General features: G+C 41.2%; 1 protein-coding gene across 2 annotated transcripts; it reads left to right on the top strand.

Annotated features, from left to right (window-relative positions):
• The first annotated feature begins 10,176 nt into the window (after positions 1-10,176).
• On the top strand, positions 10,177-16,641 carry skor1b (SKI family transcriptional corepressor 1b). 2 transcript variants are annotated; one of them, XM_010864052.3, is made up of 8 exons: positions 10,177-10,429; positions 11,239-13,041; positions 13,353-13,449; positions 13,549-13,656; positions 13,827-13,889; positions 14,170-14,244; positions 14,556-14,630; positions 15,877-16,641. In XM_010864052.3, the coding sequence occupies exons 2-8, from the start codon at positions 11,248-11,250 to the stop codon at positions 15,969-15,971; spliced, it is 2,307 nt and encodes a 768-aa protein (XP_010862354.1). In that variant the 5' UTR covers positions 10,177-10,429; positions 11,239-11,247; the 3' UTR covers positions 15,972-16,641. The 2 variants fall into 2 exon arrangements, with proteins under 2 accessions (XP_010862354.1, XP_010862352.1); XM_010864050.3 differs by having other exon boundaries at positions 15,874-16,641.
• The last annotated feature ends 257 nt before the right edge of the window (positions 16,642-16,898 follow it).

Below are 16,898 nucleotides of genomic sequence, written 5' to 3'. Positions count from 1 at the left end.
TGAGGGAGGGGAGTGTTGAGGGAGAGGAGTGTTGAGGGAGAGGAGTGTTGAGGGAGAGGAGTGTTGAGGGAGAGGAGTGTTTGAGGGAGTGTTGAGGGAGAGACAGAGAGTCCATTCAGTAGACCTGTAAAAGCGTCACCTTCTCTGGCTATTGTTAGACTTGCCTGTGCATAATTCATCAACGTTTATTTTCCTCCCTCTGCCCCTCTCTCACCCAAATCTCTCTCACCCCAAATCTCTCTCACCCCAAATCTCTCTCACCCCAAACCTCTCTTACCCCAAATCTCTCTCATACCATTTCTGGGTCAGAATGAGACAAAGGAACTCACAGAGAGCGAATGGAGTACCAAGTGAATATAAACTCTATAATATTGCCTGTAATCTTTTCTGTTCACAAACAGCCACAGCTATTCTCAGCTCCACCAGATAACTGTTAACTGAGCGTGTTGTTTCAGAACAGAGTTGTTCTGAGTTGTTACAGCAGCCTGGACAGTGACACCATCATTTCAGAACACAGCATTGTTTCAGGAACATGAACAGAGTATCAGTGGGTTGTTACAGGACATTGTATCAGGAACATGAACAGAGTATCAGCGGGTTGTTAGAGGACATTGTTTCAGGAACATGAACAGAGTATCAGCGGGTTGTTAGAGGACATTGTATCAGGAACATGAACAGAGTATCAGCGGGTTGTTACAGGACATTGTATCAGGAACATGAACAGAGTATCAGCGGGTTGTTACAGGACATTGTATCAGGAACATGAACAGAGTATCAGTTGGTTGTTACAGGACATTGTATCAGGAACATGAACAGAGTATCAGTGGGTTGTTACAGGACATTGTTTCAGGAACATGAACAGAGAGAGACATGTTTACATTGACTATCTTTAATATTTTTACATTTCAGCAATTTAGCATACGCGATCAAGAACAACTTATACCAGTAAATACATACATTCTCATACTTACTAATACTGGTCCCACATGGGAATCAAACCAACAACCTCTTCTAACTAAGCCACACGGGACCACAAGTGCCTCTCACTGACCCTTTGAAACGACCGCACCAATCAGTCTGCAACCAAACTCTGCTGGCTCGATTCTCACCCAGGTCAGGTCAGCACCTACTCATTTGATGTGGCTCTGTTCAGCAAGAAATGGTGTCATGCTGATCCACACACACATCTCTCTGAACAACAAACACATCTCTCTGAACAACACACACATCTCTCTGAACAACACACACACATCTATCTATGAACCACACACACATCTCTCTGAACCACACACACATCTCTCTGAACAACACACACATATCTCTGAACCACACACACACATCTATCTATGAACCACACACACATCTCTCTGAACAACACACACACATACATATATGACCCACACACACACACACATCTCTCTGACCCACACACGCACATACATCAATAAACCACACACACATTTCTCTGAACCTCTCACACACACACACACACATCTCTCTGACCCACACACGCACGTACATCAATAAACCACACACACATTTCTCTGAACCTCTCTCACACACACACACATCTCTCTGAACCACACACACACATACATGACCAACACACACACACATCTCTCCAACCCACACACACACACACATCTCTCTGAACCTCTCACACACACACACAGACACCTCTCTGAACCACACACACACATACATGACCCACACACACACACACACATCTCTCTGAACCACACACACACATATATGACCCAAACACACACACACATCTTTCTGACCCACACACACACATCAATGAACCACACACACATCTCTCTGTGGACATATTAACCATCCAAATCCATTCCATCAGTATGGAAATACAGGCTCCTCCACAGCAGGAAGCCCACCAAGCGATGTCATCCACTAATAGTTATTATCTCTTTGGCCGTGTTCCTCTCAACACACACACACACACACACACAGAATATCACATCTCTATGGTAATGCCCTACCATACCGCCCCAAGCTACACAACATAGATCGACGGTTGTCATTACCAGGCTATAATTCTCATTCGCCCTCGTGTAGTTCTCATTCTAGAATTGGACCGTCTGGCCGGCGTGCTGGATTCAAACACAGAGGGATGGAGTCTTGGAATCTCAGTCCCAAAAACGGACAACTTAATCTACGTAGAGAAATGAGGAAGTTGTATTAAATTGTATAGTAATGCATTTTATGTATAGTTTTATTGTGTCATATTATTATTAACATATGTTCAGTTGGGTTTTAATATAGTTTGTTACCTGCATTATATTTGAATTTCTCAGTCTGTCTGACATGGAGTCAAAGAATGGGCAAACTAGATATTTTAATGTATCTAATACTTACTAATGTACTCTTTCCTCGTTGGTCATTTTCCATGTGCCAAACATTGTTTGAAACAAACCCCCTTACAGAACTACCTAATGTACAAAAAATTACAAAATTGTATCCACTAATTGCTCTTTTGACAAACCAGATCAGCTAAACAAAATAAAGATCTGCTGTAAAATTATCCGATATGATTGACTGAAACACCAATTAGCGGAGAGGTTAAAACATAATTGGGCTCCCTGTGCTAAAACGGGCATGTCAGTATATGCTATAACCGGTGCCGAGATCCGGGACGTGTTGACTACAGCAGCCCCTTGCTTCAATGAACTAGATTCTTGTGAACCAGACACCGTGGTACGAGAACACAGGAATCTGCCGTCAAGCTAACCGATGAAGCCGGCGGAATCAGACGGAAAGCCACGTGTCCCAGTAGAGGACTCCCAAAGCAGCTCGGGGTGACTGTTGTCATGACGAATGATCCTGGAGGAAGACGGCGAGCACGGTGGAAGCCGCCTGTGTAATTGAGCATGACTGTATGTGTGTTAATGTTTCTGTCAGACGTGTGCAAACATAATGATCTACGTGTCCGGTTCCTTAGGAGTGCAGGCGGAGGACGTATCACTGAGGAGACGAACTACTCACATAATGAATGTGGTGACCCAGTAAACCTCTTCTGAACTGGTTTATTGTCTTTCAGGGATTCAATGCTTTTTGAAAGGAAAAATATGCACAATAAGTAGCATGTGAGAGATAACAAAAGGCTTTCGGCCTAAACAAATATTGGTCAAGAATCTCTAATTTTCTTTGGTAATCCTTCTGCACTTTGTGTTCTTTTTGGGTTTCTCTGTATAGAGAATCGTTCCCTTCCCAGAGAATCTGCTGCTGATATAGTCCAAGGTTACAAATCAAACCCAACACTGAGCAGTTCAAGGAATAGTTTTTATTGATTTTATTTTAGTTATACAGGGAAACCCAGCTGAGACCATGGTCTCATTTACACTGGTGCCCTGGATTACAACAACAAACAATAAAAACATGGAAAAAACATTTTAAAAATGATATAAAACACAATTCAAGTACAATTCACTGTAAAGTTTTCAATCAGACCCTTTTTAAAGTGTGCAGTGAACACTGTTTCCTTAATATCAGAAAATGTCCTTGATGTGAATCACTAGCTGTTGAGTCACACTTGCTGACTCAAGGGATTACTATTGAGCACAATTGCATATGGTGACTTGATAAAGGGCTTAGAGAACAAGTGTTGAGGTTTTAGATTCCAGTAGGTGATTGGACGACACCTCAGGACTACCTGGCCAGTTGACTCCTAGCCGTACCTATCCAAAGTCCTCCTGGTTGTGTTGCAGATCTAGTTACTGCCTTATGGTTTCTACTGTCACTCCCCACAGCCCACCTGGTTGATCCACTGTTCATCTGAATATTAAAAAACATGGATGTGACACAATATGGTCATGTACTCGTGTAACCTTCACCCGACACAGCCAAAAGAGGACAGGTCATCACTCAGAGTCTGGCTCCTCTCTATGTTTCTTCCTAGGTTTCAACCCGACTAGGGAGTTCTTCTGAGCCACAACAACTCATGTTGTTGTATAAGCACTGTGTGACTTTTAGATTTAAAATCGGCTTTATAAAATACATTTGATCAATTGATTCAATAATTCAATGATTCAACATATAAACAAACCGGCCACTCCTAACAAAGGAACCGTGAAGAAAAGAAGGATACAAGAGTGTTTTCTTAATTTGGCCAAAAAAACATTAACATTACAATCTCTTTGCAATTAATACAATTGTATCGTAAGGTCGTAGTCAAAGCAGGGGGGGTTTGGGGTGAACATTGGAACTCTGACAGTGCGTGTGCACGTGTGCATGTGTGTGCGCACGCGTGTGTGTGTGTGTGCATGTGTGTGCGCACGCGTATGTGTGGGTGTGTGTGTGTGTGCGCGTGAGTGTGTGTGTGGACCCTGCGTGAATGCCACCGCAGCCTTTCATTAGAGTGTGTAACGTCCCGGTGATTGTGGAGAGATTGACACGTCTTGTCCTGTGCTGCCTGCATCCCTCCTCTCTCCTCTTAGAGGCTCATTGTCACTTGGGCTCTGTCCCAAACGGCCCCCCTGTTCCCTAAATAGGGCCCTCCGTTCCACAGCAGCTCACAACCACAACAGTGGGGCTCGTGACAAAAGCAACGAGCTACGCAGAGGACATGGTGCCATTGAGCCATTTGGGACGGACTGCAGGGTCTCAGTAGCGTGGCCCCCCTGGACTGGGCTGCAGCTCTCCGGCAGATGAGTCCCTGTCGGGAACAAAAGGGTCCATCGCTGCTCTCTGACGACCCAGAGCCAACCCCCGCATTTCCATTCATAAACACACATACGCAGGTGAAAACACAAGCGCACACACACACACACATGCAAGCGTGCACAGTGACCGCATTTCTCCTGACACTGTGTGAGGAGTGTCCACACACACACACACATTCTAACTAGATTATTTTGAATCCATAAATCCTGTGAATTACCCAGGAGACTCAAACATTTCAGAATACCGATATCTGGACTCTTATGGGAGGTGCACATGCCCCTCTACGGCTAAAGGCAACATTTAACGTGTGTGTATCCTGACAAAGAGTGACGTCTCATTTAGACATTAACCAGATGGAGGATTTCACAGAGGCTGATTGTTTCCCAGGAGTGGTCCTCAAGGGGTCTCTGTTGTCATGACAGCTCTGTCAAGGTGCAGAGATCATGAAGATTTAGGATATGTTAGAACATAGACAGTGAACTATTGATAAGATCTCATCAACAGGATCGTGAACCGGTGTCTCACTCTCTCATGTATAGATACACACTTCAGGCCTCTCACCTCTTCTCCTTTACTCTCATTTTTTCTCTGCCTCTCACTTTCTCTCTGTTTCTCCCTCGCCTTCTCTTTCTTTCTTTCCATTCTGAGTGTTGGCCTCCGTGGAAATAAAAACCATTAGTATGTAAATGTGTTAAGCTCCAGTTATCCAGTTATTACACTGACCCTTTTACCTCGTATATTCTCTCATCCCTTCCTCCTTCTTTTTCTCTCTTCCAATCATTTCATTCACTCTCCTCTTTTTCCTCGCTCTCCGCTCCTCCACTCGCCCCACAGCCCTCTTTTATATTTGTCACATTCTCTCTTTGATTTGACTGTATCTGTCATCTTCACTCTGTCAACAGACTCAGTAAAACAACATTTTCAACACATTAAGGAATCAGAGGGGGCCATCATTGAAACACACTCTCCTGGTGTGTTTTGATGACAAACACACACACACGTGGCATCCATCTATCCTTTCCCTGTCTAATGAGGTGATAACCAGCCACTTGTTATAATTGCTTTAGTCTCCTTTTAATTTCCAGGCATATTAATCATATGTAGAGTTATTTAAGAATGCATAAATTAATCTTAGATTAAAAAGCCTATCAAAGCCTCAAAACAATTAAAGAGTAATGTAGATTTCCCCTGGGCCAAGACTTTTATTTTAATAGAATGTTCAGGTGATTATCATAGTTTGATACAGCACTGTGATTAATACAAAGAAAACAGTTTCAGACAGCAGTTCAATACATTCTCAAAACCAGCGGGCACTTTGTTGAAAGTTGAAGTCAACAGACTAGGTGACATAAGAAATATAAAAGATTTTGCTTAAATATTTAAGTTATGTTTATGTTTAGGTATTAAAGTTAGGTTTATGTTTAGGTATTAAAGTTATGTTTATGTTTAGGTATTAAAGTTAGGTAATGTTTAGGTATTAAAGTTATGTTTATGTTTAGGTATTATTGTTGGGGTTGTGGTTAGGTATTAAAGTTAGGTTAATGTTTAGGTATTAAAGTTAGGTTTATGTTTAGGTATTAAAGTTATGTTTATGTTTAGGTATTAAAGTTAGGTTATGTTTAGGTATTAAAGTTATGTTTATGTTTAGGTATTAATGTTGGGGTTGTGGTTAGGTATTAAAGTTAGGTTAATGTTTAGGTATTAAAGTTGGCATAATGTTTAGGTATTAATGTTAGGGTAATGTTTAGGTATTCATGTTGGGGTTGTGGTTAGATATTAGGTATTAAAGTTATGGTAATGGTTAGGTATTAAAGTTGGAGTCAAGGTTAGAAATTAACTTTAGGATTAACGGATAAAGTTAGGTTTTGATTTATTCATTAGGAACGGTAACGGATTAGGGTTTGGGAAGGGTTTACTAATACAAAAACAATGAAAGTCACAGATTTATTTTGGGGATTAGAATTAAAAACCATTTGTGTTGTCAGTTTAACTGCCCATCCATCTTGCCCTCAACCAAGCCCTACCTGACAGCCAGTGTATTTAGATCCAATAGAGCTTAACATTGCCTGTAGTAGCCAGGTTCAAGTCATATACAGACATTTCCCCAAACTGGACAAACGTCTAATACAGACATTGATTTAGTGTGATTCGTCTCCGTTCCAATTTTAGCTCAGCAACAACTCTTTTAGGACACTTTCAAGGAGAGCTGACATCAAGAAAACTAAAAGTGACAAGTTCATTTAAAAGCCTGCCATGTTGCTGTTTATCTAATTTTCTCATTTGACATTGAAAATTACTAAAGCTGGCCATCACTGTCACAGTCAAATGAAAAAGAGAAAGGGAGAAGAAAGAGGGTGACAGAAAAAAACCTCACTCATTCATATGGCAAAGTGAAGAGGTCTTTGGGACAAGAAATGTGTTTCTGATTCTGATTTATACAGATAGAATCTATGTAAGCATATCGTAATCATTTAGGCCCCACAGCCTACCTGCTTTCATCTACCTCTTACATGATATGTCTTACTAATAAGTTGTTATACAATGATCCAAACCCTGTCCAATTTGATAAGTCAGACACTGCACTCCCAGCCTTGTAAAACAACCTTTAGCAGGATTCCTTTATCAATGTCCAGTAATTAACTGTCAGTTTAATTTTCAGGCCATGCGCTGGTTCTCGCGTGGCAATCCTACCCATAAACGGAACTAATCGAACAGCTATTCTCATCTAATCTGGAACGGAGAAGGCGTTTAAGATGTGGACTAAGTGTTTCCTAGCCAGCGGGAATCAATATGTTGGGAGCAGATTGATTTGAACCTAAAATTTAATGTATTGGGGTCATGGTTTAACTAAGCAATGGGTTACACGTGTTAAATGTCTCTGTCCTTGTGCGTTTAATAACCCCTCCGAATTAAACGGTTCTGTACTCTACCCCAGGTGAATATTATATCATAGCCTACTGTTACCTTTACAGTGGTCAAATGTATTTGTTAGAAATTCTGAATATTTTTTGTTGATTGACCCTAATTTAAAAGGTGTCTCTCAACAACGAATAGGCCTATTTGTAAGCTGTCAATAAGGTTAAATAATTAAAAAAATGTGACGTGAGTTTGGCTAAATCCATTTAAGGTACCGGTAATTATTTCGAATTCAAAATAAGCTTAAAGGTCAGCATTTGATGGTCTTTAGGCTAAAATAATATAGACTAATAATAATGTGTGCTAATATGCCTGTTTAACATATAGTAACCTGTCTTTTCTTTACACCACTCATTATGCTAAAAACTACATACAGCTTTTCCAACGGACGCTACTATCCCCTGTTGACCCGCGGCGCGTGCAAGCAGGCAACGATTTGACAAAGCACTTGCTCCTCCTTTCAGGCAACGTGACGCCTCGCATCCGTCTACCAGATGGGACGGCCGCTGATACCACTCTACAACTCAGTGTGTTATTCATTCACGCCACTCGGCCTGTGAGAAAATATTTTTTTTACTGCATGCGGAAATTGATAATTTGCACAGTCGTCTTGCTCTCTTAAAAATAGGTTGGTTTTGGAGATTAATAGCCTATTATCTTTTGCCTAATTTCTATTTTTTTGTATATTTAATCAAATTTCATTATTTTAACTACTTAGACGTTTGGCATTTTATACTTTCATATGTATTTATTAAATATTTATGATTTACATATTCCTTTTAAAAATATGTTTGTTGTAGTTGTTCACACTTTGTCGGTGTAAAATCACGCTGTCAGCTACATTTCAAAAGATAATTCGTTCAATTATCTGTTTTTCTAAGACTTCAAGTAGACCATGTTCATATCAGACATATGAACATACTACAGCTTTAAGATAATTTGAGGGACGGCCTTGAAAATGTCAAAACTGTCTGGGTCAGGACCTGGGCTGAACTAAACCGAACACAAAGCTCTTCTTGATCCTACAAGATAATGTCCAACATCGGGATATGCATCTTACTCTCTGAATAATTTAAAGTGATTAATAATTACAGAACAAAATTGTCATTATTTTTGTTTAGGATAATTGACAGTATCATGCTCGTGAAAGTCCACAGGGCCGGTGCGCGAGGAGCTATCGGGTTACACACCTCCATCAATATTACAGTGGACCCAGGCAATGGTCGGAGCGCGTGCCAGCTTTAAATGGCAAGGGGCAAAGCAACACTAAGACGACCTATGCACCAACTTACCGCTTTAGTAGTCAAACGAATAACAACGTTTAGGTTACATTGGATGGTCCTATTTTTCAGGCAATCGAATCTAGCTTTTCCACCTTACCTCCCTCCCATACACATACTAACATATATATAGAATGTGTATAAGTTATTGACGGCGACATGTATTACATTTAATAATAAAATGCATGAAAGTTGATATGATAGCTGCCTAATAATTGAACGAGCTTTAGAGCAGCCGGTCCTCGTCAGAACGCATCTGGGCACAGTCGGCTACAGAGTTGAAGCGAGATGCCGTGGGAACTCAACATATGATGAAGGCCTGTACCCCATAAGCATTTGAACACATCAATACTAATGTGCATTTTCCCTTCAGTCTGCCTTTTCCGCATGCCAAATCCCAGCACACATATCATTTCAATAACAATGCATGTTTTATTTGGGTGGACTGTGTGTTAGATAGCATTCAGCCACCAAACAGCTCCAGGCGGGTTGTGTTGTGTGGTCGTCATTATCGTCCCCTGATTGGGTAAAACGTTTAGTTCACCCGGACACCATGATTAATTGCTGACTGTAGAAGACCACGCATAACAACAGAGATCGTTGATAATTTAGTAAATGTATGGAAAATCTAAAAATCTAAGTATTTCTATGCATTGTTAACTAAATGTCTGAGATATTTTTCATAGACAAATATTTTGTTTTGATAACTGACGTAACTTACTAATTAGGAACTTCGAGAGTTGCTTTACGTGTATTCATTGTGTTAAATTGAGTTGAAAATACATCTTAAATGCGCAGTTAACATTATTGTATTGCCTTTCAATTTCTCTGCACATGATTGTATCGGAGAAATTATCTTTTAGGCCTAATTGATCGAACCATAAACGGGTTTAAATAATTCATAGGACACTACAACAAGACATTAGCCTACACATCCACTTTCCATATAGTTGCTTTAATATCCGACGCGTTTCCTGTCCCCCTATGGTAACAAATACCTATCATGCTGAGAGACGATGAATAATCATCCTACTAACCTTGGAATGAAACGCCATTAGGTAAAATGTCATCAATATTAAACACTATATTTATTTTTGTCCCCTTTCTTACATTTTGATCTAAAGAGATTCTGGGCCAAATGTAATTGTCCTTAGGCCTAATAGGCTAATAGCGCTGATATTTTCCGTTGATCCCGAAGGCGAAACGTTAATGTCCTAAACATAGCTAAGTGGGAGTGCCTTGCCAGTTGTCACTTGATCGCTGTCGCGGTCGTCTTGGGGAATGTCGTGGAGGGGGCTGACTGCTCTACCTCGTGGACACTCTTTACGGACTGCACAGACGACACACACAGCACCAGCGTTGAGCTTGAGAGACAGGGGGAGTCAGAGTCAAGTAGACGAGTATTGGTCATACCTTTCAGCATAATTCAATAGTATCTGTTCAAATAACAGGAATACACGGAGTGATGCTGGTCTTTGCATAACTACCACAGTTGTTCGCTGCTTTTGTTGTTACTGGTAGTAGACGGAAGGAGTGTTACACAGTCCAATACGGTAAGCCTCACTTTATATAAAATGATTGACGTTTTACATGTAGCCTAATATTTGTTTTGTCTGGGTGAATCATTTAATATTAAACCATTTAGGCTACTAGTGTAAAAAAAAAAAAATCGAACTAAGATATGTTTATACATGCTGTTATTAGCTATCGTTTTTTGCGTTTAATAGTAAGCTACACCTATGAATTGCATTATATAATTTTTGATGAATAAAAATGCTTGTCAATACAAACATTTTGTTGAAACATCTTAAATTACCCAGCCCTATTAGATTTTTTTTTTAGCAATTGTTCAAATACCCACGAAGCCAACTGCTGTTGTTAAAAAGAAAGCTGCTTACAGGTTTTTTCCTGGTTAAGCTGTTTGAGATGGCTAAATGTGTATTTCCCTTCTGCTGGGTACCTTGTTAGCGTCTTAGCTGGGCCCTGTTCAGCCGTTCTCATCTGCTTCTGGGCCCAGCTAAGGTCAGCTCTCATCCGGCTAATGACTAGTTGAAGCGGCTAATAGACCGAGATCCGATTTAGTAAATAGGGCATTAGAAAATCCTGAGAAACCACGCATCTTTTCTACAAAAAGTATCAAGCAATTTTAAATATAAGTAATTGTTATTATGGTTTATTTTATAATGTATTTTATTTATAGCCTAACCATTATCTAGCTAGGTTGTAAATGTCAGCCTATTCTCATGTAGCCTACTGTTTATAAATTGAAACAAATAACTAGGCTACATCGAAATAATAATCGTACGAGCAACAATACCATTTTCATTATAGTGACAATTGCTATATTTTCACCCACACACAGGCTTCTGTTATGGAGTCTAATGCCACTCAGCTGCCTGGGGGACGCGACTCCAGTTGCTCTCCACCAAGCTCCAAACAAGACCTACCAACATTCAACCCCAATCTGAAACCCAACCAGGTCAGCGAGACTGCCCTGTATGGAATACCCATTGTCTGCCTGGTGATAGATGGCCAAGAGAGACTGTGCCTAGCACAGATCTCAAATACACTGCTGAAGAACTATAGCTACAACGAGATTCACAACCGTCGCGTGGCGCTTGGCATCACCTGCGTGCAGTGCACCCCAGTCCAGCTGGAGATTCTGAGGCGCGCGGGCGCGATGCCCATCTCCTCGAGGCGGTGTGGGATGATCACAAAGCGGGAGGCAGAGAGGCTATGTAAATCCTTTCTCGGAGCTCACAACCCTCCTAAACTACCAGAAAACTTCTCCTTCGATGTGTCACATGAGTGTGCTTGGGGGAGCCGTGGTAACTTCATACCAGCAAGATACAACAGCTCACGAGCCAAGTGCATCAAATGCGCCTATTGCAATATGTATTTTTCTCCAAATAAGTTCATATTCCACTCTCACCGCACACCGGAATCCAAGTACACCCAGCCCGACGCTGCTAACTTTAATTCCTGGAGAAGACATCTGAAACTTACAGACAAGGGTTCACCGGAGGATGTGGCTCATGCGTGGGAGGACGTGAAGGCCATGTTTAATGGTGGCAGCCGAAAGCGGACGCTGCCCATGCACGGTCACGGGACCGAGCGCTCCTCTCCGTTGAAGCCACACCAAGGACCTACCAATCCCCCCCGGAGAGACTCGCCAGATATACCCGCTAAAATACTCCGCTGCGAAGACAACAGGGGAGGAATGGGGAGCACGACGAGCAGCACGCGCAGCTACCCCATCATCCCGGTGCCCAGCAAGAGCTTCGGGATGTTGCAGAACGTGAAGATTCCTCCGCCGCTCTTCCCCCATCCTTACGGGTTCCCGGCCTTCGGGTTGTGTCAGAAGAAGGATGGCGGTTCTTTAATGGCTGGAGAACCAAATAAAGCCAATCTCTCCGGGGTCTTCTCTTGGCATGGCACCAAGGACAGCGCCTACCACTCTTTTCCCATGTTTTGGCCAACCACAGGAGGCCTTCCAATGCCATCCTACCCCCACCCCCGGCCCCAGCCCAAACCACCCACAGAACTCCTGTGCGTCAGGCAGAGTGAGCTGGACGCAGGCGAGCAGAGCGACCGAAGAAGCAACACGCCGAAGGACAGTCCGATGGACAGCGAACGTTGCTCCAGCACCCAGTCTGCACGGAATGAGAACGACAAATCCGGGGATGAGGCAAGGTCGATGGAAGGTATAATGCCCGTTCTACCAAGGAAAAATAGCTACGTCTCAGCTTTTAGGCCGGTCATCAAAGACGCGGAGAGTATAGCTAAACTTTACTGTAACCATGCGACATACGGCGGGCCTCGAGCTGGGTATCTGTCACCTGACTTTCTGAGCGAGAGCTCGAGCTACAGGTCAATGTCGCCAGGCAGCGTGGACAGCGTGGGCGAGCCGGATGTGGACGTGGAGACCAATAAGTCTCAGGAAGACGAGGAGTCCCTTTCGCACTCGGTGGATGACAGCAGGAGTCCCCCTGGCCCTGTTCTAAACCTGACGCGGGTTGCAGGTTCACCCATCGGCCAAGTATCTAAACCTGAGACAGACCAGGCCCCTGTGGTTCATACCTCTCAGAGAATGAACTCCCCTCTACATGTGGTTTTGTCTTCAGATAGAGAGAGGCAGAGCAATACTATCACACCTTTTGATGAAGTGAGTTACTGATATTGGTCCAGTTACTATTAGAAGATCGTGTTTTGTGTTTGGTCTTAATTATTATTCAATGATAGGAGTTAAAGCAACTGTTTCCTTCATTAATTAATGAATTCAACAGTTATCCCCGCAGTCCTTTTATCCACTTAAACATACGTTGGCTTTGTTTGTATAAATAGTAGATTAGAGAGAATTAAGGCGAATTCAATTTCACGATACAATAATCGAATTTGTTTCAAATGTTAAATTATAACTATAGGCATGAAATTTACCAACCATACTCATTATTATTTTGTCCGTTTTATATTTAGGTATATTCACCGGATAGGAGTGACATGCAACAAAAGAGCAGTCCATATGCTTTTGGTTCAGCAACGATTTACAAGACTGAAACTGTGGAATCGAAAGGTTGGATGTTGTTGTTTTTCCAAAATGTTATAATAAAATACATTTTGTAAAACGAACGAGACTCTCATTGATTTCCAATCGATTTGTTGTTGTTACTAGATGACAGTTCACGTAGAGAGGAGCCATCTTCAACAGTGGAGGAAGTTGAAACGAAATCTTATAACGGTCAAAGCAGTGAGGAGAGCGCGAGAGATGAACCAGATGAGGGTAAGGTCAAGTGATGCACTGCTCAGTCGATTGTTAGTAGCTAGAAATATTTGGACTGGAAAACATGTTGACAATTTCAGTTAGAAAATATTTATTTGCTAAATATTTAGCCTTCAATTTTATCTTCTTTATTTGTATACAGTATTTTATGAATACATGTCTCTATTTAGGAGAGGAGTCAACGCACAATGTTAGCGGGGCCTCACAGATAGATATAGAAAAACTGGCAAAAGGTAAGACATTCTGTTATTACTGTTATAAAAAGTTACAATAAAAAAATCGTTGGCGTTTTGTTTAAAAATGATATGCTGTTGATTATTATATATTTTATTTGACTAAATTATTTCTACCGAATAGGCTACAACCGAAACAATAGCTTTTACCCCAGGGCTTAACCAATCACTTAACATGAATCGTTTAACATGAATTAGCCTATACCATTTAGCCTATACCCCGCAGCCATTTTCACCCCGTATTAATTTTCTTTTCAACACATTTTTTCCTTTTCTACAGAGGAATTGCAGAAACAGCTCGTTGAGCAAGTGGAGATCAGAAAGAAACTGGAACGAGAATTCCTACATTTAAAAAGTATAACTGAATGTGCATTTGGACACAATACCGTTTTCATCAGGTGTTTCTCTCAGCAGCATGCTTCTGTTAATTAGCATACTAAAAACACAATTTGTATTACGTTTTCCATGCTTATGTGTTGACGACATGCCAGATTTACATTGCATATAAATAATTGTGCCCCTGCAATGATAATTCAAGAAGCTATTAAAATGTATCTCCCCGAGAACGACGTCTTAATGGAGCTTTCCATATTGATAACGAAATTGGCCAGCATATTGGCTTGTACTGTAGCGTAAGCATGACGGTATATCGCTATTGTTCCCCAGATAATTTCCAAGATCAGATGAAAAGGGAGCTGTCGTACAGAGAAGAGATGGTCCAGCAGCTCCATATTGTCAGAGGTGAGACGTTGTACATTTTAGTCATTTGGCACACGCTTTAACCCAGAGCGAATTTAAATTATTAAATTAATGTATTTGTAGGTAGTGGAAGTGGAACATCCTCAACTGAATAGTTGTAATACCGATGAGGTATCGGCAAAAGTCACTGCTGCAAAGGAGACAATACAAATAATAGCCTAAACATAGGCTGATAAACATAAGCATTAATTCTAGAAGGTAACTGAGTTGGTAGCTGCATTATTTTAGGTAGGCCTGCTCTTTGAAAAGGTCGTGTTTCAGATTGATGTTTTCGGTAAATGGGCGAAGTCGCGTAGACCCTGCCATCCCAACCTCAAGGGGAAGACGGTTCCACCATTGGGATGCAAGCAGACCACGCCAGACATTCAGAATTATAAAAATTAACTAGAACTAGCATTTGGGTCAGTTCCAGTCACACACATTTCTTTTACAATTCAAAATGTTCCAATATGGAAAGCATTGCGACTAACATAGTGTCAGTCAATTAATTTGACTGGATTTAAATGGGACTATCATATGCATTTTGTAATCATCATCATCATCATCATCATCTTCTTCCGCTTCATCCGGGGCCGGGTCGCGGGGGCAGCAGTCTAAGCAGGGATGCCCAGACTTCCCTCTCCCCAGACACTTCCTCCAGCTCTTCCGGGGGGACACCGAGGCGTTCCCAGGCCAGCCGGGAGACATAGTCCCTCCAGCGTGTCCTAGGTCTTCCCCGGGGTCTCCTCCCGGTGGGACGGGACCGGAACACCTTCCCTGGAAGGCGTTCCGGAGGCATCCGAAACAGATGCCCAAGCCATCTCAGCTGACCCCTCTCGATGTGGAGGAGCAGCGGCTCTACTCCGAGCTCCTCCCGGGTGACCGAGCTTCTCACCCTATCTCTAAGGGAACGCCCAGCCACCCTGCGGAGAAAGCTCATTCGGCATTTTGTAATAGTGTAAATAAAATAAAACATATAATATTAGGGCAAATTGGGCTTACAGTTTGTGGACATAATATATAGCACTTGGGTCGGCGAATAAATCTAGTGAAAGATTTATTTACTTAGTCACCATATGATAAATATGAGATAAAACACAAAATAATCAATTAAAAAAGATAGGAAAATATACAGACATTAGTTTGACAATTAATCAAATAAAAAAGATTTAAACAGCCGAGTTCAAAGGACCCAGGAACATTGACTTGTTGACTGTGTTTAGTAATCTACTCCCTTTGTTCCCAGAAGCTCACGACGCACTACACCATTTCTCCTGTAAGATGCTGACTCCTCGTCACTGTGTTGGAACCTGCTCCTTCAAACCACCACTACTTCCACCCTGAGGGCTGATCACGACCACTCTTGCTGTATATATTACATCAGATTATATACAGAGGTACCTGATCCAGGATCAGTTCGACCTTATAGATTATAAAACATCATATTATGTACATCAGATTATATAGACAGAGGTACCTGATCCAGGATCAGTTCGACCTTGTAGATTATAAAACATCATATTATGTACATCAGATTATATAGACAAAGGTACCTGATCCAGGATCAGTTTGACCTTATAGATTATAATACATTATATAGAGGGGGACTTGGTCCATAGATCCGTATAGATAATCACAGAGCTTTTCTACAAACTTTACAAAAAGGTTTTCAAGAAAATCGGGGTAGGAAGTTTCAAAACTTCTAACTAATTTCCATAACGTAGTTGCTTCTGAGAAAGGAGCTCACAGGAATCCAAATAAATAAAAACACACCTTCTACATTTCTGGATAACCTGGGAATATTGGGAAATACCAAAATATGCTTCCCTATTCCAAGTAATGATCTATGATCAGTTTAGCATTTTAGATGAATAACACATACGATTAAATACGGGAACCGGGCTGGCCGACATCGTAATACCAGAAGGAAAGTTAAAGGAAGTGTGTCCTCAGACTGTATAAAGTCATACTCTAAAAGACCACAAAAACATTTTATTTGACCATTACTTTTATAAAGCATAATATATATATATATATATATATATATATATATATATTTAGAGGCAAAGTGCAATGAATATTATTTATTCAGTGTCAGTTGTTTGTTGTATGTAACCATTTAAGTATTATGTTATTTGTTATATATCTAACTAGTTTTTGTTCTCAATGTTGTTAATTACTTACCACTGTTGATCAGCAACTTTGTTTACCTTTGATGCACTTTAAACTAGAAACCTAAATCACGTATATGTGCATTAAAATCTGTGGTTC

The sequence above is a fragment of the Esox lucius genome, chromosome 19, assembly GCF_011004845.1.
Source record: "Esox lucius isolate fEsoLuc1 chromosome 19, fEsoLuc1.pri, whole genome shotgun sequence".
Taxonomy (NCBI): Eukaryota; Metazoa; Chordata; class Actinopteri; order Esociformes; family Esocidae; genus Esox; species Esox lucius.
The sequence above is the reverse complement of the archived record's forward strand: the minus strand, read 5'-3'. Positions and strand labels throughout refer to the sequence as shown.

What these genes read in the sequence shown, in the direction of transcription:
- skor1b (XM_010864050.3), top strand. Translation starts at nt 11,248, where the DNA reads ATGGAGTCTAATGCCACTCAGCTGCCTGGGGGACGCGACTCCAGTTGC. An exon ending in GAGAGATGAACCAGATGAGG is followed by an intron (nt 13,657 to 13,826) that starts GTAAGGTCAAGT and finishes GTCTCTATTTAG; the next exon opens with GAGAGGAGTCAACGCACAAT. An exon ending in GCAGCTCCATATTGTCAGAG is followed by an intron (nt 14,631 to 15,873) that starts GTGAGACGTTGT and finishes CTTTGTTCCCAG; the next exon opens with AAGCTCACGACGCACTACAC.